A 22,630-nucleotide genomic window follows, 5' to 3' on the forward strand; every position below is an offset into this window, starting at 1 on the left:
TTTTTTTTTGGACATTTTAGAAGCGTTCCACGTTTCAGCTTGACTAAATGTAGTTTGAGGCTTTCTTCAAAATCTAGCAAACGTTTTACACCACAGACTTTTGCGAGTTGAGACAACATAAAACAAAAGTCCGTATTTAGAGAATTCTCACTGCGGCCAACTTCACACTCTCGCGCGCTGTCGCTTCTTCTCCCGCTGAATGTGTTTATCGTGGAAGGAGAATAGAGGAGAGGAAAATGGCTGACGGTGTTGACCACATCGACATTTACGCTGATGTAGAAGAAGAGTTCAACCAGGTACATTTTCCCAACAGATACAGTTTGATTTTGATATATTATATTGTTTGCATTTTACGCAAAAACTAATATGTTAGGTGATGCAGATACTAGCCTATATTTTATCGACTGCGGCTATTGTGCGTTTGCTAACAGCTTACTAGCTAGCGAGCTATTTTAACTAACGCTAGCAAGTTAGTTAGCTTTCGCTAGCTAAATTAAGTGCGCGGACAGTAACTGTGTACAGTGAGTACAAGTATACAGTCATTACAACCGCGTTGCATATTGCTGTTTTTATGTGGTTTAGCTATGTTTATATAAACAGCGTTTTGGTAAAATGTTCGTACATAGAACGCGGTTGATTTACTAGAAATGGCGTGTTGACCGACTGCATTTTCCATTGTTCGTATTGTACGGCAGGTTTTCGTCCCGTGATAGTGGCGGTTTCGCGAAAAGGCCTTTTTTGATAGCTACAGCTAGTCATTTGACAAGCTCTTAAATGTAATAACACTTGTTATATTAAGTGAGGGTTTCTCTACCAGATCAAGAAGACGATATGTGGCGTTTTGTGAAATGAAATCAAACCAAAGCTTTAGTCAAAGTTATAATATGATATTTACAGAATATGTCTTCTGTAAAAGATCCAAGACCTTGATTAGCTAGGTAGCTAGCTTTAGCTAGTTTGAAGTGTGTTGTATTATCGTGGACTATGGTGCTTAATCTCCTGTACCTACCTATCTTATTTTAAAGGTATTGCAAATATAGGACGAATCATTAAAGTTGTAATATTGTAATATTTGCGGAAAGAAGCCTTGTAAATGTGCAATAGACCTTAATGCACATTTATATTATATTTGCCACGATCTGTGTGAACCCAGCTTCGTCCTGTGACAGAGTAGCAGTGTTTAGGTGTTGGGGGATTTATGCAAACTAGGGCTAGATAATTAGCTAACATTTTCATATACATCAACGGATTTGAGTTTTTGACATTCACGCTGCAGTGTTTTTGTAGCGTTGGTGTCGTGCGCTCGCGAAGCGTCCAGCGTTGCCAGATTGCTTCAGTAATTTTCAGCCAAATAATTGTTCAAAACCCGCCAAACTGTGGGAAACCGCCAGAAACCACACATTTTGCAGTATATCGGATAAACAGTCATTATATATATATATATATATATAGTCTCAATAAATAATCGCGTGTATTCATTGATGTGTGGCGTGCAGCATATGTTATCCTGAGGTCTCAACACTTATTATTGATATCGTAACTTTTTTTGTTTTTGTTTTGCTGGGAACAACAAAAGTTTTGAAAATTGGCAAGCCCTGCGTTAATTGTACAGTGCCCCTTCAAGTCCTGATAATGGTCCATAATAAATGATACATTTAATTTATATAGCGCCTTTCACATATTCATGGTCGCTTTGCAAAGATGGAGAGAGAGAAAAGACAATAATGGACACATTAATTAACAAATATGAATAGGAAGAGAAGTTATGAAAAATGTTGAGAAAAGAGGTATTTTTTAACTGAAGGAGGAAAGTGAAGAGCAGAGATGGAGAGATTAAGGGCCATGACACTAAAGGATCTCCCTCCTACAGAGACCAATCTAAACTTGGGGATGGAAAGGAGACCTGCATCAGAGGACCGAAGTATACGGTTGGGGCAGTAAGAGTGTAGGAGTTCAGCTAGGTAGGGAGGTGCAAGACTGAATGCATTCAGGGAGCGGGAGCCAGTGTAACTGATGTAGACCAGGGGTGATGTGGGCTGATTTTCTTATATGAAGGAGGATTCTCGCAGCTGACTTTTGGACATATTGAAGTGAGTGGTCCGTGTTGCAGTTTGCAGTACACATGTACAGTCCCTTTTGGCAGATGTTATGGCTTTAGATCAGACTTACTTTCTCATTAGTTTTGTTTGTATTTTGTCCACTTGGGCATTATGAAAGCCAAATGAGAGGTAAAGCGGCTACTTGGGCATAGCGAAAGTGTCCATGCATTACAGTATAAATGGGTGTGGCAAAGTTCTCTCAACAGAAGTGGCTAATGTCAATGAAAATTTTGATAGCTGATTAAATATGGGGGATAAAGTAGGCTTATTTAAATTTCAGAAATTACAGTTTTTACATATTTAAAAAACAGCCCAAAATTTGTCCATGCACCAAAGAACATTTGCCTCTATCGATTCCAATGAAAATCCGCCCAATTTGGCTGTTAACTGCCTGGTCTGGTAACACTGGAAACAGTCCACTTCCAGCTAAATGTTATGGGAGTATAATTATTTCTAATTAGCTAGTATAATGTTAGACATCGGGCACAATGTGTGTAATTGGGATGAATAAAGGTAAAATTTTTAATAATTTTAGCTGAGTCAGCCTGAGCGCGATTGATGAGTAGTAGATATGTTTGCTTTATGAATGGGGTCAAATCAATGTCAGAATTATCAAATGAGCAAAAACACTTGCACGTTGAAAAGGATTCCTCTTGCATGCAAAAAACCACACTCTTTCTCAGACTCATGTTCTTTGTGTATGAAAACAGGGGAAGATTATTTTGGCTGCATTTTATTCTGTAGGGTACTTTGTACTCCATAAACACTAACCATGGGATAAGGGAATTGCAGTTGACCCCTTCATTCAGAATACTCTGCAATATCACAGATGTCGTGGGTTTTTTTTCCCCTTCTTTTTCTTGACAGCTGCACAGTTAGACTTTTGTTTGTTTGCTAATGTGGCATTCAAACTGCCGAATTTTACCTGTCTATCAGCCCTGTATTATGGACATAAAACAAATATCTGGTTGATGTTCGCTAAACAGATTGCTATAGGCTATATTTACCTCGTGATAACAAGTTAACAAGCTAAAATTGTTTAGTGAATGATTTCTTACCTTTTGTGAACAAGCTACTTCCACCATATTTTTAGTATTCAGTAAAAACAACTTTGAAATAATAGTACTGACACACTCATGAACTGATATTCCGCTAGATAATCAGCTATCCAAAAGATCTTGATAAGATATGCAAAGACTGCTGGGTCAACTTCCAGAATAGTGATAAACTGTTATCTTCTACTCCCTGTAGTTTTGTTCCCTTTGAACTGAACCTTTTTACTCCCTATGACAACCATGTTCACCCCCTATAGACTCTCCCTTAAAACAGCCAAAATTCTTCTGTAGTCCACTTTCCAGGGAATTACTAGGGCGACTGGAATGTACCTACCTTTGTGAAGGTTTGCTAATTGATTCATCTATTGTTAGTGAAGTCTGTCCCTAAATAAGTCATGTAGCAATTTGTACTACACAAGATCAATGTGATCTGTTAGCCTAACATTTTGTCTTGATAAATTGATATTTATTCATAGTTAGAAATTAAGATGGGTTACGTATCCTACTTCTGTGAATCACTTTGGAAATGTGGTGTTATGGATAAACTGGTAATTTCTTTAACTGCGGACATGTATGTGCATGTAGTTATATTTTACCATAAGTTCCTTTTTGTGTGGTTCACTGTGGCTGAATCATGTCTGTCTTAATAGTAGTAAATGCTCAAACTACTAGTCTGGTGTCTCCAGAAATTTTCTGGTAAAATTGGAGATGGACCAGTCAATGTTTGTGTATGATGCTGATTGCCTCTGGGACAAAATCAGTCATTGCTCAAGTTTAATCAAGTGCAGGGCTAAATGGAACATTTAACCAGCTCAATTAAAAACACAAAATGTGATTTTATATATATATATATATATATATATATATATATATATAGATAGATAGATAGATAGATAGATAGATAGATAGATAGATGATAGATGATAGATAGATAGATAGAGATATATATATAAATTTTTAACTGGTTTATTAGTAATGTTTTAACAAGCTTGTGTGAAATAGGCACACACATCTTTAACAAAAATAACAGCAATTGGAATTAAAATGTCAGTGTGCATATTGCAGTTAAACATTATATACCCTGAATTACTTTCAGCATTATTTTCAAATAAAAATAACAGTATATTTAAAGAAAATAACCAATGTCCATACTGCAGTCACAGAGTTGTGATAAGTATCAAATGCTATAGGCCTTCAATCAAATAAGATTTGGGAGGGGGGCATTGGCAGCAAGATAAAATAAGGAAGTTTTTGAAAGTAATCTGGTCCTATTTTAATGGCACAAATGCAAAAGGAACAAGTCTGCGCAATTGAATTACTGTTTCTCTCTGCCAAGTATGGATGGTAGATGGTTTTCTTCCTCCCAAAAAAAGTAATATCAGTTTTCTAGCACAACGGTCTGTTCCTCTTCTCATTTAGTATATTGGAAACAGTGCTAAACAGTCTTTCATTATTCATGACTTGTACCATAAGGTCCAGAGAGGTAGGCTCCAGTACCTTCGGCAAGAGCTTTCTTTGCCAGTAATCCAGTGTCTGTGTGCTCCGTGTGACAGTGGTCTTTGACAGACAGTAATGCACTTGAAATGCAATCAGATTATCACTCTCCTGGTTGAGTATTTCAGTCTACAATGTAATGTCATGGGTAAACTTCATTTCACTCTTCACTTGGATAAAATGATGTGATGTGAGATAGATATAGATATAGATATAGATATAGATATAGATATATATATATATATATATATATATATATATATATATATATATATATATATATATATATATATATATATATATATATATATATATATATATATATATAGATATATATATATATATATATATATATATATATATATATATATATATATATATATATATATATATATATATATATATATATATATATATATTCACTTTTATGTGGTCAGCAATTGAGGTAAAACAGTCTTCAGGTTTTTTTACTTTGACTAATTTCTACCTGGATTTGGGGGGAGGGAGGCTATCAATTTACTTTACAAGTGTTTTCCAGGTGCAAGCGGAATAATTGGCAGCTGTTTTGACAAATGATGGACACTAAGACGAAAACGTAGACTCCTCACTTGCCTTATTTGTTTACTCATTTTAGTCCGCTACAGCCATCCACAAGGCGAACCATCACTTGTGCTACACTTAATCTGATTACAACACGCAAGTGTGTGACTGGCGAAATTGACACAGCCGTTGAAATAGTTTTAAGAATGATTTAAATGCCAATACTATTGGACATCAAGGACTTGAAGTCTTATTTTAGCTGAAGTTTATGTGGAGTTGTTTGGGTGCAGTTATGAGCTGGAAACTGAGAGATGGTTCAGTGGCATCTAGCATGGACTAGCTGCGATGTTTGCATCACAAATCACTGGATGTTTCCATTCACTGCTGGAAAAATTCATAATCCTGCTACAACTGTAAGTATGGATGAGAAAGCATACTGTTTCTTTACAGCATTTACAGTGTTTCACTATTTTCCCCAGCATAACCTTTTAGCCTAATAGCAATGAAGCTAATATTGCTTAGCCTTTAACAATGAAGCTAATGTTGTCTTTTACTAAGTAAAAATGGTGGTGCATATAGGGGGATGAGCTCTTTGAACATCCAGTGAAATGACGACACTGCAGTGACACTGGCAGATCATAGCACGTAAACACATTGCAATGTTAGGCTGTACACAGTGTAATGGGTGCTTTCCCATCTTGTTGTAACATGTTGGTTCATTCTTGGTGAAGGCTCTTGCTAAGGTGGTCTCACTGCATTTGAATACTCATGCATGCTAGGCTTGTGTAATTTTAAATTTTTCAGTGATCGTGTTTTTTTTTTTTCTTAAAAAAATCCAGATAACAATATAATCATCCAGAATAAATCTCAGATTAAAAAGAAGAAACGGAAGGCCAAAAAAAAACTAATCCCACTGAGTGGCATTGTCGGCACATTTATGGATCACAACCAAATAAGAACATAATCTTGAAAAAAGCTTTTTTTAATTGCTATACCTATTACACACTTTAAAGAAAAAATAATTACAATATCTTAAATAGTCCAGATAAACACAATTTAAACAGCCATTCTAAATATAAAAAAATATTAATCTTAGGTCATTTTCAGAACTGACTGGGTTTGTTTGAGGGAGAAGCTTGCATTCACACAGAATAATTTTATAGGAACTGTGGATCGATTGTGCAGTTCCATCCCTTTGCTGCATGCAGGTTTGCAGGATGTTAGGCATAGGTGTCTTCATTTACTGAGTTTTATAATTTCCCATGATACCAAAACTCAGGTGTTGATGAACATAGCTTTTGGATACATGGCATTTCACTGTACACCATGAAACTTGGAAAAGTGCAGTGGCACGATAAGTTGACGCAATCATGAAACCCCACACGCAGTGCTGAGAGTGGACAGCTTCCACATGTGCAGTAGACTGCACCAATATTAGGATGGCCAGCGATGTTTGTTGGAACTATGAAAAGCTTCATACTCAACCACAACATTAAACTAATGTAAAATAATTATAGGAATAAAGACATTTTTGACTACAAATGCAGTAAATCTACCTGTACAGTAAATTTAGCTTGGGACAAGCAACATCTGCAAGATTAAGCATCAGAATCCCACATCAACAACTGAAAATGGTTATTTAGTACTATAAGTTCCATCACTATAGACATAATTCCTTTAGCTTTCTGATACGTGCTGCAGTATTGGTTAAATGTCATCTGAGCAGTTCACTGGCTTTTTTTTGTTAGCTGCTGTTTCTAGTGTTATCTTCTGACATTGGTACAGCTGTGTACAGTGTCAATACAGCACTCATGTGTACACTCTTATCAATATATGCATTGATAGTCCTGACAGTATTGCTATTTGAGTGTTTTTATATTCTTTAATCAGTGTGAAATTGATTAGATTGCAGCATATAAAATGTCCAGCAGGTGGCACCTCAAAAAAAAAGGTTTGTGTAGGAAAAACCATGGAAACGCATCTCTGTTCAGCCCCTTCAAACTGTAAAGCTGACATTTGGGTAAACACGAGTGGTGGGGAAATGTTCATTTAATTTAAAAGTTGACATTAAGATGTGCAAGCATCTTGGTGCAGTTGTTCTACAGTGGTGATCCCACTTTGACAGCTGAGTAAAAGATATCAAGACATTGTGTGTCAACATTCTACTTTTATCCTTTCTGAATCATGCATATACACAGGCATTTAGGTTTAATAAGGTTCTTCAAATATAAAAGTCTTAGACTAGATTCAAGTGTTATTACAAGTCATTATATTAATTAACGTCCAGCTTGTCCTGTCTGTTCCCAATAGTTTCTAGTTATTTATCAGGCACTTTAGTGAATAGCTTTTTCAGAGACCTGACTACTTTGACCTTGTTATGTATCTGGGAGTGCAGCAGCGCAATTTTTTCCCCCAGGCACAGGGGTTTGTCTAGGCATTGTGTCACAATGAATTGTTACACCCCTAGAACCAACAATTAAAAGAAACACAGATAAAAAGAAATTACTATGGAAGAATATTTATTTCTATAATGGAGTGTAAAAATTGGCTGCAGAAATAGAAATCAAAAATTACTTTATCAGAGGGTCCTTCATCCAATGAGGGCCTCGGTTAGAGATATCTACCATTGCCCGTCTTCTGGTGCCCTTGTATGTAACTAGTTAACAACCTCTAAACAGGATGCAGACAGATGATGCGCTCTGCTATCTCTTCTTTATACCTTTAGAACCTATCTTTATACTTTTAGTTGCCTGTGTGTGCACCTTGGAGCTTTGCTAGAAAGTGGTTTGGAAAAATCACACAGACAAATGTGACATCGTAATATTACTCTGACACATACTGACATACTACCAGGCAGATGTACAGTATAAATTGCACCTTTTATAGTGTTTCTTCTGAGGATATGCCTAAACTAAGACATTTGTAATGTTTGTACATGTTAAAATGTGCTTTAGAGCAGGCTTCACTGACTTACTGCAGGAAAACATTTTTTTAGTGAAGTGTTGTCATTTTTGTACTAAGGTTTATGCACTTTATCACTATCCAAAGAGCTTGCCATTTGTGTCTAAGCTGTTTGTCATTCATCCATGCATATTGGAATATTGGGACCAATAACCAAACCACTCAACCAATAACCAAACCACTCAACCAACTAAGACTGATGTCTTTTCAGTCCAGTGAAATTATATATAGTCTAATGTTTATTGCCTGTAGAAGTAAAGTGGATTTTTACCTTTATATTTATTCACGTGTGTAAATAAATCTACTTTAAAAATAATAATTGTGATTTAATAATTGTGCAGTCATAGAAATCTTTTCAATTCAATGAAATTATATTTAGTATGTTTATTACTTGTAGACATAAACTGGATTATCACCAAAAGCAAGAAGCATGTGCTTGGGTATGTTAAAATACAGATATTGCTGTGATCGACACTCAGTTTGTGCAAAAGCTTAGCCTGACCAAGTTTTTAGCCTGACCATTTTTGTTCTGAGAAGATGTATTTTGTGAGCTGTATATTTGCTTTTTACTGTACTACCAACTGGATTGAATTAACTGACTGATTTTGACCTGTGTTGGATATTTCACTTTTGTATAGGAAACAGATTACCCAGTTCATGAACAGATAGATTTGTATGATGATGTCATTTCGCCATCTGCCAATAATGGGGATGCACCTGAAGACCGAGACTATCTGGACAGTCTACCCGCACCTGGGGGCTCAGAGGGGAACAAAGGGGCTCCACCCAATGTTGTCTATACCTACACAGGCAAACGGATTGCTCTGTACATAGGCAACCTCACTTGGGTTAGTACTGTTATCTAATTCTTATGTGTGGCTTCACATTTTCTTCACATGGGGGTAATTGAAACATCAGAGTCATGGGCTGTGTTTGAAATAGCCTGCTACATACTGTATGCTTCATGCTGTATATACGGTATACTGGTCCCCATGGTATGCAGTATAGTATTCAGTATGCAACAAAAGTAAACCATACTACGAGGTCACATGAACGTATGAAGGTTCTGTCCACTCGTGAAAGTTCCGTATCAGTTGGAGAACAGAATGCAACACACCACTAAGATAGCTCTGGTCGCATAACTGGAATATTTGGTGGAATAATGGCATAATAATTTGGGGCCCAATCGGTACATGAGTAGTATGTAGTAGACTCTTTTGAACACAGCTGTGCTGTTTCTTCTGTATACAGTGGACCACAGATGAGGATCTGACAGAGGCCATTCGCTCCATAGGCATTAATGATGTCCTGGAGATCAAGTTTTTTGAGAATAGGGCCAATGGCCAGTCTAAAGGGTGAGTGAAACGGCTCTCTTCACAGCTTCCTTTTCCTCTACTTTAGGGATGGTTGCCTGATGCCAAAACCGATCTAGTATTTCAAGCAGTGGGTTTTTGATTTGCAAAAAAACTTTCAGCATGATAATACAGTTGTCTGTCTACACTTTAAAAATGGACAGAAGTGTCCCATCCTCATTTTTTAACAAATACGTACTTACCGTTTTAATAAATTCTTGGGTCACGAGACTTTTGTGCAGTACTGTATTTGTCTTGCTTGAAATTGCAGTTTGTAGAGGGAATTTTCATATGCAAGACTACCACAAGTGTACAAATTAAGGCTGCTAAAATATTTTGTATTGATGATTTGAAAACGGTCCATACTGAATGGGGGATTTCATCCAGGCAAGCCCATCACTTTAGCATAAAAATATAACTGAAGCCTGTTCAGAACTACTTACTGATGGTTCTCCTTGTGTACTGTGCCATGTAGGTTTGCTCTGGTGTGTGTTGGCTCAGATGCCTCCTCCAGAAAGCTGCTGGACCTGCTATCTAAGCGGGAGCTTCATGGCCAGAACCCCATCGTCACCCCCTGCAACAAACAGTCACTGAGCCAGTTTGAGCTGCAGTCGCGAAAAAGTAAGGCCTTTCCTGTGTTTTGAAGCATAAGCAAAATCTGTGTAGTAGTAGTTGTTCTTGTTGTTTGTTTTTTGGGTTTTGTTTTTCTTTACCTGCGTTCTGGATTTTATGCTTTATCTTGTCCTTTGTCTTTGCATTGAATGTGCATGCAGTGCTCTTTTTCTACTTAGTAATTTTTGTCATCTGTACAGGCACACAGTCAGGGCAGATGTCAGGGGAGGGTAAGGCTGGGCCCCCAGGCGTGGGCCCTCGTGGTGGTTTCCCCCTGGGCAGGGGTCGAGGGCGCTTTCCAGGCCCTGCTGGCCCTGGAGGTGACCGCTTCCCTGGGCCTGTTGGACCTGGAGCACCTCCACCACACTTTCCAGGTAAAAGTCTCACCCCCCCTCCCTCTTTTTTCCCCTGCTGAAATCAGTGCTCAGTCAGCTTTGGGGGTAGTAGACAGTGAATCCATCTGTTTCTTTCCTACTAGATTATGTCTTTGGATTTGTGCTAAAGTTATAATAGTTGCTGTGTAAACTTTACTAATATTATGTAGTTTGCAGTGAACATGGGACTTAATCACATTGAAACCTCCAGGAAAAGTGCTTGATCTAGTGAATTTCAGATTTTTGCAAGTGCCACCTCCTGTTCAAATCCCAATACTAAAGCAAAAAATACACAGAAAATCTTAATCTTAATTTATGGTGGTCAAATAATACCCCTGAATGCTTCTATTAGTGGCTTGTACTGGTGTACTTTACTGGTGCAGTTGCAGCCAGTCATCAGACCAGTTTACAGTTTGTTTGTTTTTTTTTCAAGACCAGTGCTGGTGTGTCTTGGTCCACTGCGTACATACTTATTTGCCAGCTTACTATGAACAAGAGTGGCATGTTGCATAGTCATACTACTTACAGGCAAAGGACAAATTATACTTATATACTTACAGGTATAGGGGTAAACTATATTTTGATATCTGTTAAAATTGAGATTGCAATTCCATGCATTTGTATGAGTAGTAAGTATACATGCAAAGGCAGGGTCCACGTATGCTGTCCCTGCAGATCTGATTTTTATGTTACTGACTCTACTATGTGCTTCTTTTTATTTATTCTTCTTTAAGGTGGTATGCAGGGACCTCCTCGCCCTCCCCCTGGCCCCCCTGGGCCTCCTGGCCCTCCTGGCCCCCCCCCCCCAGGGCAGGCTCTGCCCCCACCCCTTACTGGCCCACCCAATAGAGGTGACCGGCCACCTCCCCCTGTAATTTTTCCTGGCCAGTTTGGTCAACCTCCAATGGGTCCTATGCCTCCTGGCCCTCCCCCACCAGGCTATGGTCCACCTCCTGGACCACCTCCCCCACAACAAGGTCCTCCCCCTCCAGGTCCATTTCCACCCCGCCCCCCTGGTCCTATAGGTCCACCTTTGGCTCTAGCTCCACCCCCTCACATGCAGGGTCCCCCTCCTGGTGGTCCACCTCCAGCCCCCCATGTGAACCCTGCCTTCTTCCCTCCTCCGGGAAACAACAATATGCCCTCATCAGATAGCAGAGGTCCACCACCAAACGATCCATACGGACGCCCACCTCCGTATGACAGAGGAGATTATGGCCCTGGCAGGTAAAAAAACTTTATACAACTCTCTATGAGTACAGATCTCATTAATCTCAATCTTTGAAATTGTTGATTTAAGATAAGCAATCAGGCATTCTTTTACACTTCTATCTCTGCAAGACTGGCTATGCTCCATCTCTGCCAGACTGGTGATGTTATAAATCTATATCATATTTTAGGTTGAGGCTTTGATTTGCAGGAGATGGATGGTGCAAACAAAATCAGGCTTTATTAAACTTGTAATGACAGTTTTAATGTCACTCAAACACACTCTGACTTTGCAAATACTACAGATTATAAGGTTTGTTAATTAAGGGTTTGTTTATTTCATAGATAGTTTAATGTTTTTGTTTGGGTCTGTTGTAGTAATAGTTTGAGGGGGATGAAAACAAAGTGCTAAATGTTTGTGTTCTGTTGCTAAATCGCTAACAGCATTTGTATGGGGAAACCCCTGAGTGACCCTGAATCTCCTCCTTTGATCTATAGTCACCTCAGAGCCCCTGTAGTGTGTGGGTTTGATCCCTGGATTAATGAGGGGTTGGTTGATCTGAAAAACGGTGGCCTGCACTTGCACAGTTCAAGTGATCAAGGGTTAGTAGAGCATCCGGTCCAGCCGAGAACAGGATACACAGCCAACACAGTGTGTGTATTTTATTGTTGGTGTGAATCAGGCTTTAGGAGTGATTTTGTAACATTGGTGATGGGTGATTTTTAATAGTACTAATCGTTTGCTGTGTGGTGCGCACCCCTCACTTCCCTTGTCTAAGAATGTATAGGAATGATCTCGGGTGCAGTCAGCGCTTTCATTGGACTATTATGACACATTTTCAGCTTTGCTTTGTCTGATTCTCCTCTCACTCATTCATCCACACACACACACTCGCATACATGCTTCCTTCCTTCCTTTCAGGGAGATGGATGCTGCTCGGACCCCTCTGAGTGAGGCGGAGTTTGAGGAAATTATGAACCGGAACAGAGCTATTTCCAGCAGTGCTATATCCAGGGCTGTATCAGATGCCAGTGCAGGTGGGTATGTCACTCTGCCACACCAACCAGTTTATTCAATTTGAAAGCTTGTTTTACTCAAAGTTGATGAAGTTGTAAGTTGTGAAGCTGTGTCTGTTTGCAGCGGACTATGGCAGTGCCATTGAGACCCTGGTGACTGCCATTTCCTTAATCAAGCAGTCAAAAGTCTCAGCTGATGACCGCTGCAAAGTGCTTATCAGCTCACTGCAGGACTGCCTGCATGGCATTGAATCAAAGTCCTATGGCTCAGCCTCCAGGTAAACTGTTGCAGTACACCTACTTTAAACTCTCATCTTCAGTGACCGGCTGACAGCCGCTTTGTTGAAACATGCATGTTGTACTAGAATAGCAAGTTAGGCATCGAATACACAGTGTTTAGCTTTGTTCTCTGTGTAGCATGAGTTGCCCAGTATTTGCATAAACGAGTACATCATGAAAATAATTTTGTTTACCATTTATGGTTAGCTGTGGATATAACTAAGAGTTGTAAAGCACAAGGTTTTGGCTCTGGGAGTGGGAGGGAGGTAGCTAGCTAGCGGCTATGTAATATTGGCAATGTACACTGAAAAGCTTCTATCCACTAATGTATTGCCTGTTTACACCATTAACATTTTCAGGATAGTGTGTTGTGCTCGTGTAAGTGCATTAATCACGGCCGGGTTGCTAAGGTTTTTACATGCATCAGTATCATTGCTGGGTTGAGTGGTCATCCAATCAAAATATCCGTCCTGCAGTGGTCAAGTGATTAGAAAATATTCTATCCATTCTAGGTATAATGAAGGGCTAGAGGATGGCTAACATGCAGAAGATGGACTTTACATTTTAACTGTACAGTGTTGCACAATCAGGTCCTCCTAACCCTTTAGAGAAGGGTTAAAAGCTCCTGCTGGCGATATTTTTGAAGTGTTCTGTAATGTAAGTGTATTAGCACTTAGTGACAGACAGACCAATGAAATTTATGGTTTTCCCTATGGGGCTGAGTCCAGGGGGTATGCAGAAGGGGTATTCGTTTACACTGCACGCCTCTGTATTTCAAATATTGTTTTGCATCTAAAACGTGTGATGCATCGGTATATGAACTGTGTGTACTCTACATCAATTTCTAGTTGATTTAACTTCTTTTGTAAAAGGTTCAGTTGTGATCTGAATGCATTTTGCTACTTGCAAAACTTAATACTGGCTCCACTTTACTGTTGTTTTTTTTTTTGTTTTTTTTTAAACTTTTTTTGAAAAATGAGATCAGTGTAACTCTTTCTCAGTAGACGAGAAAGGTCTAGGGAGAGAGACCACAGTCGTTCTCGTGAGAAGAGCCGCCGGCACAAGTCGCGCAGCCGTGACCGTCACGAGGACTACTACCGGGAGCGCAGCCGCGAGAGAGACCGCCATCGCGAGAGAGACCGTGATCGTGAGAGAGACCGTGACCGAGAGAGGGAATATCGTCACCGTTAGGAGAAAGGTTTGTGTGTTTTATGTCTGATTCACCTCTTGAACTCAGGTCCTAACTGTTTCACTCAATAGGAAAGCAGAAGAGATGCTGGGTAAGTACATATGAAAAGGTAAGTGTGCACATAAACAAAAACAGTGTGTTCACTTTTTTCCATCTTTGTATGTGTTTGGCACGTGCATGATTACGTCCGTGTGTTCATTTATTACATTTACTACATTAATTATTTACTTCTTGGTCATATAGATTTGAAATTTTAATTAATTCAAATATTCACTTTGGTTACATTTCCTATGCAGAGCCAAGACCATCTTAATTGTTTATTATACCACTACTAATCTATTTATTATAATACATTTTATACTGTAAAATCTTTGTGATACCAGAGCCCAGAAGGATTTTGAAGCCAGTGCTAATTCTATTCCTTGAAAGTGGCATGTTTTTTTTAACCTTACAGTAACTAATCTGTATTAAACCAGACATCACTGAATACTTGTATTTAATTATGAACTGTTATCACTTTGTTTATACTGTTTTTCTGTAGGCTTTAATCCTGGGTCAAATTTAGCTATAATGTCAGTTAGAACACCAGAAGGAATTAACAGTTACTAACCATTTTTGTTTATTTTGTGCAAAATTTACGTTTTTGTGTCTCACTATCTGATTGGCTGTAACATTTCACAAAACCATCAACTGTTTACATTTATTTTTAATGTGGTAATGCCCATATTTTGAAAGTTAGTATGTGGAAATGGAGTTATAGTTTAGATATTGTATTATTATATTTATTAGATTGGTAGTCAGTTATGAATAAACTTGGGGTTTTTTGTTTTTGTTTTGTTTTTTGTTTTTTTTTATTGAAACAGTATTAAATTTTAGATGCTAAGGAAGTCTATTATAAATTTCATTTTTTTCAGTACGTCATTTCCCCCATTTATGGAAAGTTTTAGTCTTTGCCAATACTTAACATATCAGGTCTTCAGATGAACCTGTTGATGCAATGTGTATTGTGATGGTAATAAAAAAACCACATTGTTAGTTTAATTGGAAATTTCCAGATTGTTGTGGCTATTTAAATGATATTTGTATGGTCCTAAATTGTTTTCCATTGAAAAGATTTGGGGAAAAAAACATATTGGAAAACCTCAGATTCATGCTAGTTTTTACATTTGTTTAATTCTGCTGTTGGGGCCATATTGGTTCCTTACTGATTTTTCTAAATTTGATAGAGCTGCCACCTGTCTTTTTTAAATTATTCCTTTTAAACTGGTACGATGTCCATAGCATTTCTGTACAGCTTAAAAGTTTAGGTACAGAAAGTTACAATATTCATTAGTAATGTGTTATTTGGACGATGTTTTGCTGTGATTGGTGGGTTGATGCTGTACTTTGCAATAACAGGTGTGAAAGGTTAAAAACATTTGCTTTGTGAAAAGTATACAAGTTGATTTTGTTGGAGAAGCAGAATTTTTCTGTAGGTGAATAATTTTTTTTCCCCATATTTGGCTTTCTCTGAATTGAGCTGAAGTTCTTCAGAAATCTAGGGTAGTGTAAACCAGATTTGAGCTCTTAATATAACTTTATAATTTCTCATGAAAAATTGGCATGGTAAATACATTTTTTGTAGGATATTTCATAGTCTTTGAAATGCATTGGCAGTGATTTTAGATATTTTATATGGCAGTTATTCTCCATTTGCATTATGGAAGTATTAACATTACTGTAAGCCTGGACAGCAATGTCAAATGTACTGCTTAATACCTAGCTATATTGTTTACAGTAAATGATTGGCCCTTTACTTGTCTCCTAAAACTAGCATTCAGAGCAGTGGGGTCTCTGACAAAAAGGGTACAAAAGACATTGTCCAGAGTGCTAAAACCAGCTTTGATGGTGGTCATTTTCAAATGTAAATGGAGTGGAATTGCTATATTAGTTTAAGTAATTTAAAATTCACCTTTAAAATGTTTTCCTGTGAAATACAGGGTTTTTTACTTTTCCCATCTTTGTTTTGTTTTCTTTTTTATAAGCACTATAGTAGAGTTCATCATACTATGTAAGTTCAATGTAATATAGATTTAGTTTGCGCAGTTGAGTGTTAATATTTCGCTTCTGATTTGTTTTTGTGTGTTTTTGTTTTTTAAAACATTGATTCGACCCTATCACTACTGAAAGGTGAGGCGTCTAAAAATGTTTTCCCCCATCGTCGAGTCATATTTTTAGCTTAATTTTACTGTTCTTCAAATGCCACCCATGACAAATTTACTTATACTCCAAACAATTAGCATTCTATCTTTAAATATGCCGTATCCTGAAAGAAAAGTTATATTTCTGGGATAAACAGACAGTTCTATTAGTATCACATAAATGGCAGGTTTTAGATACGGGGAGGCATATTTATCAAGTTACTCATCAATTGGGTCTTGTTTCCATATTAACACAAATTATTTAAACAAATTTGAGTCCCATGTCCTCCATTATCTTCTAAGTCTTCTTTCTACTTAACCTTTTTGGTGTTTTTTTATATTTGAATGTAAATATTTAACCTAATATAGCTACCATGTAAAAAAAAAAATATCTGCTTTATCCTCTCTAAATGGATTTCCTTGTGAAGTCTAAATATTGGATTAGACAGTCCTTCAGATGTGCATGATATGTGCATCCTTAAAAGAGAAGAATCATGTAATAGCCTCTAAAAAGTGATCAGATGCTTAAGCATAATTTGCAGTGTTTTGCATGTAAACACAGACCGTCTGAATTACATATGCAAGCAGCTATAACTGGTTCTAAAGTGCAATACCACAAGCTCTGTCATGTTAAAATTTTTAAAATGTAAATGCCAAAGGTTGCTATTTTACTGTGCTTTGTTTTTGTTCAGAGCATAATGCTGGCACTAAAACTTGATAAATCTGCCCCATAAAAGAATTTTTACTGGTTAGTTAAACAGGGGTTTAATGCTCAGTGGAAGGTTCTTTTTTTGGGGGAGGGGGGGAGGAATGTTTGTTTATTGAGGGGATGAATGTTACAACAACTCTCAGCCATCATTATTTTTAACGTCTGGAGAAAAAAAAGTAATTGCAATATTGTAGTTACTTTGGCAGTTTCGGCATACAATTCAGTTTGTCATTAGACTATTGATATGACATGGAAAATCGCTAATATTTTAGCGGTACACTGGTGGGAACAATTTGGGCAGTTTTATATAATTGATAGTCATGTTAAGACAGTGATATGCCTGAATGTAGATCAGGTTTAAAGGCCAGAAAGGATTATAGATGTGCTAATTATAAGCATGAAATTAGTTCAGAATTCTTATATAAAATGTAGCAGCTGCTCAAAGCAACCTTCAGTTAAGTGAATGTGAGTTTTGTGTTTAACAGTGATGCCAAATAACATAATTGCATTTCATCCAGCACACTGATGGCTATAAAGCATTTTGGTATTGTACTTTAGTGCATAAACATGAGTGAAAATCACATTAAATTGGCTAAAATATTGTTTGGCAGCACTTTTACTGTTAAATTAATGTAAACCAACTTAAGCTATTACAGGTTAATTACTTGAATATTATTCTTGGACAAGAAAAGTTGCAAAATCTGAAAGTAATTTGAAAGTAAATACTACAGCCAGCTGGTTCCAATAAGGCTACAATATCATGCACCGTTTTATGGTTTTGTCGATCCCTACTGGTCTCAGATCTGTCTTAAACATTTTTCTCACATATTGATCTATTGGCTTTACACTTGCTCTTTTTGTGAAGTTTAGAATTGGTTGTTGGTAATAAACTTTATCAAGTCCAGTTGCCCTTCTTTGTACTCCCAAGTTGTTGTTTTTTTTTGTTTTTTTGTTTTTTTGTTTTTTTTTCATCCCTTTCCTTTCATGTTTTTAGTGATACCTACTACTACTACCACTACTACTACTACTACACAACACCACTTGTAGGTTTGGTTGTTTTAAATGCAGTTTAAATCTAGCTTAATGTCCTGTAGTAAGGAATCCTGTAGTGAGGACACTTCTCTGTCTGTGTAGGCTTCTCTAATAGAGGTTAGTTGACTTAACATGTCCTGCACTAGTTATTTCTTTCTCTTTCCCTATATGAGTATTATCATGTTTGGGGGTTGGACAAATTGCTTGTTTTTATTGCTAACCAGTCATGCCTGTGGACAAGAACAATGTTGTGCAGTTTTAAAGCACTAAGCATAACAATATAGTTCACATTCCAAACCTATAATTTGTAGAGATATAAGCTGTGGTTATTTTTAATGCATTGCATAGATAATGATTATTATTGTTGTTATTATTATTATTATTATTATTATTATTATTAATAATAATGATGATGATGATGATGATATGTAACAGCAATCTTTCTCATGACTCATTGTCAAGGGGAAATTGGACTTGCTTTGTATGAAGGAATGACAGGGCCTTTTTAAATCATCTACTGGTCAGGGATTTGTCCAGCCCTTGTCTCTGTCTTACTCTGGTGTCCAATGTGTCACTAGCGTCAAGCTTCTCACTTTGTCACACCATCTCAAGGATCTCAATTATGTCATAATTACATGATACCAATTAGTGAGTAATTTCTAAGTATTGATCATCACTGAATCCAGTTAAGGGAATAATCAGGACATTTTGGAAATAAGACATTCGGGAGAAATTTTTCAGGTTGCCTTGAACAAAACACTTTTTCATTTCACTTTTTTTTTTTTAACTTGGGGGAGGTCATTTGTCAGCTGTAAAAGCAAGTTCACATAAGCGAATTTACCTCTAAAGATGTCCTGATTGTACCTATTTAAACACAAGTTAGTTTTTATAAAACCACAATGAGAGAACCTTATGCCATGGCCCTGTAAGAGTTTTAGTTGAATTATGAGTCATGGTGTCATTGTCACAACAGGGAAAAAAAATAAAGGTTTTGTTCCCTTTGTCTACTTTAAATGGATGTGTTAACATTTAATAAGACATTTAATGGTTTTTGGTCAAGGGGTACCTGGAACTATTCAAATAAGGGTATATTGTCAGCATGCACAAGAAATTTACAGCAAGTTTCAAAAAGTAATTGGGAACATTCTGAACATTTTAATAGTGTGATCTATGGAAATACATTTTAGGAATCTGAATTTTAATGAGAGTGTGAAACCCTGTAGGTTCATACAGAAATTGGCTAAAATATATTTTTTGACATTGCAAATTCAAGAATGAAATCCATTTTACCCATTATAGTTCTGCAGAACTGTGTTGGGCCTGAAGAATATTTAATCTATTATTTCATCTTTAAAAGCATAAAATAAAACCAGAAAGCTCTAAGATTGGTATCATTCAGTGTCTTGTTTTGACACACTGTGGAAATAGTTTATGTAATTCTAATTGTATTGAGGACATACTGAGTAGTATTTTGAGCTGGTTTTCAAGAATAGGCTTTTGCGTGCTCCCCCCCCCCCCCCCCCCCCCCCAAATCAGTGTACATTTAAACACTTGATAAGTAATTAAATATCTCTGTATTGTAGGTCATTTTAAAATTTATATTTTCATTCATTGTTTTTTCACATTTGAACTATTAGTTGTAACTTTGCATGTTTGTAGCCAGATTACAGGTTGTAATATTTGAATATTCATGTTTGGACTTAGATTACCTGTGTTTGAGCTATTTAAGTAGTTTTGAAGTTTTAAATATAGGTGTGAAATGGTCCTCACCAGCCCAGAGAAACTGTGTGTGTGTGTGTGTGTGTGGTGTGTGTGTGTGTGTGAGGGGGAGAGAGAGAAAGGGAAAGGAAAGGGGATTTGTCTATGTTAATGGGTTTGACCCCCAAACCAAACTGCCCCCTCCGTTTTGACACCTTTCAGCTGAACGGAAGAGGAGGAGGAGGAGGAGGAGCATCACCTGCAGCTTACACTCGTCCCTCAGCACACTTCATCCCTCTTTCAGAGAGGCAATGACTCGGCTGATGCTTCGCCATGCTCCAGTACAGAGCTGTAAATTATATACTCACTCTTAATTCCCACCAGCTTTTTTTTTTTATTTCTTACATTTTATTTGACAAAATACCTGTGTAACTGAAAATGTAAGTTTGACTTTTTTCGACAGAAGAGAATATCTTGCTTGCTCTGTCCTCAACTGAAAAACAAACCTTTTGAATGCTAATAATGTGTAAATTGTCAGCTAGATGTGTTTTTATAGGGAACTTTTGGTTTCATCCCTCTCCCCCCTTTCCTTTATCTACATAATGTTTGTCTCTGCCTTGAATTATTAAATAGACTGTGTTGTAATAAAGTGTTTACTGGGGTTGCTACTTGTTTATACTTTGAATTCCTTGATACATTATTGCAATTAGTTTTTTCATATTACATATCTTTTTGACCGTCAGGTTTCTACCTGGTGGAGTTGTGTAAGTTCTGTGCTACAGAAAAAATGTTTAGCTGTGCCATGATGCCTTCCCACTTATAAGATGAATTCAGGACCTGTTCAATAGTGATGTATTTAGAAATGAAATGTACATTTGATCCCTTTAAGCACAAAACATTTATTAGTTTTGTTTTCTGCATTTAGCCTAAGTAGTTGTACATTCCAGTTTTCATAGGTAGAAATGCAGATTTTTGTTGTCATGTAGCTAACATTGAAAGTGGCTTTATTGAAAATAGATTTTTAAATCTGTTGCAAGCTGTGCTACCAAATTTTACATATAAACAAATGGTTTACAATCCCTGCCATATTAAGAAACAATTGCATTGATTTTGCAGATTTTTTTCCCCCTTTTTTTTTTTCTTTCCTTTTATTATGTCTGTGAATCTCTCTGTTACACCAGCAATACTAGATAACTTACACTCTTCATATGTAATTGTAGGTGTAACGTGTTTGGGGAAAGCATGCTAAGTTTGATGGGCACCTTTCTTTGCATATACGCATTGTGGCAAACGTCTAAATGTCTGAGTATATGCGTAACAATTTTAATGTAATTTCCCTTTTTGTGTCCTAGCTGTGAGCTTTAGATGTACTCTAGAGGAGATGTAAGAAAATTGTGGCTGGCTTCCAGATATTGGATGTAAAATATGGGTAATTTTATCAACTTTTGAGCTGTATCAAGCTGTTAAGGTGTACCAGTTTCACACTTCAGGTTCAAAAAGCCTGTGTTCCAAATGCGTCTATGGATTTTCATTGCAAACAGCAGGATTTTTATAATGAGACATGAAGTGCTAAGTTAAATTTCACAGATATTTTACTTTGTAACCTTGCACAATGTGGTGACTTAATTCAGTCGAACGTTTCAGATCAGAATTTACAAAAGTTGTTGATTTTTGTTTCCTGTCATAGAGTGAAACTACAAATTCACCTAAAAATTCATATCTTCACGTTTGCTCCAGTTATATCACTAACAAATCTATTTGAAGAACCTCTACATACTTTACAACACAACACTTACCTACCACTAGAAAATATTTGACACTCTTTAGATATTGCACTCAGGGTAATCAAGAAGAGAGGTTTAACATGCTGTACCATGCAGCACTTAGTCTTCTCTATATAGCATCAACAGATTGTCAAGTCACTTATGAAAATATGAATTTTAGGTGAATTTCCTACTGATGACTTGGTGGTCTCTTCACCTCAGAATGGATGCATAACATTCAGTTGCTAAACTGGTAGATTTGTGGTTGCATTGAGCATGTTGAGACCATTTGTTTGATCGTCAGATGAAGCCACAGCAGTCGGATTCTCCATTCCCTTCCTTTCTTGGGAGTATAAGGTAAGTTGATGTTACATACCACATAAGGCTAAAATACTTCTGCAGTTATAGCTTTAAATTATGGTGGGCATATACATCTAGTGTAGGTTTGTTTGTTTTGTTTTGTTTTTTTGTCGTTTTGTTTTTGTAATTTACACTAATTTTAATTCTGTTTTCTGATGATTCAATTACTTAAAAACTAAAATAATCAGTTGAAGACTACATATTTTCACTATATTAGTGATGTTCTCAGGAAAACGTCTTGGGGTCTTGAGCACCTGGAGGCATGCATATGAAACTTCATAGTGAGTGTTTTAGAGTTGTTGTCTTCCTGCCCCCCTAAAAACAAACAAAAAAATGGTAATTGGTAGTATGATGGAGGTAGGGGCAGCTTGTCCTGTGGTACATCAGCACTGATGCATTTTGAACCATGGACCATGTTTATTATCTTTATTTCTGCAATGCTAAATTTGATCACTGAAAGCCCCAAATTCAATGTAGCCTAATTTATAGATTAATTAGACTGGATAAAATCCCTGGAATGTGGCTAATTGTGCTCAATTAGGTGCCCACAAGTTAATTTGGGAAATTTGTCGTTTGCTGCTGTAGCTGTTTTGACAATTTAATAAATTTTTTTCAAATCTGTTTGATTTCTGTTTTGACTTGTACCTTTTTCATGCCACCTAAGCAAAATGAATGCGAATTTTTAAGTTTGTCGTGTCTCACGTGGA

At 37.0% G+C, this 22,630-nt stretch overlaps 1 protein-coding gene across 4 annotated transcripts; it reads left to right on the forward strand.

Annotated features, from left to right (window-relative positions):
- Positions 1 to 169: 169 nt before the first annotated feature.
- cpsf6 (cleavage and polyadenylation specific factor 6) lies at positions 170 to 20,468 on the forward strand. 4 transcript variants are annotated; one of them, XM_027008678.2, is made up of 11 exons: positions 170 to 296; positions 8,788 to 8,997; positions 9,401 to 9,504; positions 9,977 to 10,122; positions 10,314 to 10,487; positions 11,222 to 11,714; positions 12,195 to 12,299; positions 12,619 to 12,734; positions 12,838 to 12,991; positions 13,994 to 14,190; positions 20,023 to 20,468. In XM_027008678.2, the coding sequence occupies exons 1-10, from the start codon at positions 237 to 239 to the stop codon at positions 14,181 to 14,183; spliced, it is 1,752 nt and encodes a 583-aa protein (XP_026864479.2). In that variant the 5' UTR covers positions 170 to 236; the 3' UTR covers positions 14,184 to 14,190; positions 20,023 to 20,468. The 4 variants fall into 4 exon arrangements, with proteins under 4 accessions (XP_026864479.2, XP_026864480.2, XP_026864481.2 ...); XM_027008679.2 differs by having other exon boundaries at positions 171 to 296; positions 13,997 to 14,190; XM_027008680.2 differs by lacking the exon at positions 12,195 to 12,299 and having other exon boundaries at positions 172 to 296.
- The last annotated feature ends 2,162 nt before the right edge of the window (positions 20,469 to 22,630 follow it).

This window comes from Electrophorus electricus, chromosome 2, assembly GCF_013358815.1.
Source record: "Electrophorus electricus isolate fEleEle1 chromosome 2, fEleEle1.pri, whole genome shotgun sequence".
Taxonomy (NCBI): Eukaryota; Metazoa; Chordata; class Actinopteri; order Gymnotiformes; family Gymnotidae; genus Electrophorus; species Electrophorus electricus.

Bases quoted from the DNA above. Each gene is read 5' to 3' on its own strand.
- cpsf6 (XM_027008678.2), top strand. From the start codon at position 237: ATGGCTGACGGTGTTGACCACATCGACATTTACGCTGATGTAGAAGAA. The intron at 12,300-12,618 runs GTTAGTAGAGCA...CCTTCCTTTCAG, and splicing joins CACAGTTCAAGTGATCAAGG to GGAGATGGATGCTGCTCGGA. The intron at 12,735-12,837 runs GTGGGTATGTCA...GTCTGTTTGCAG, and splicing joins TGTATCAGATGCCAGTGCAG to CGGACTATGGCAGTGCCATT.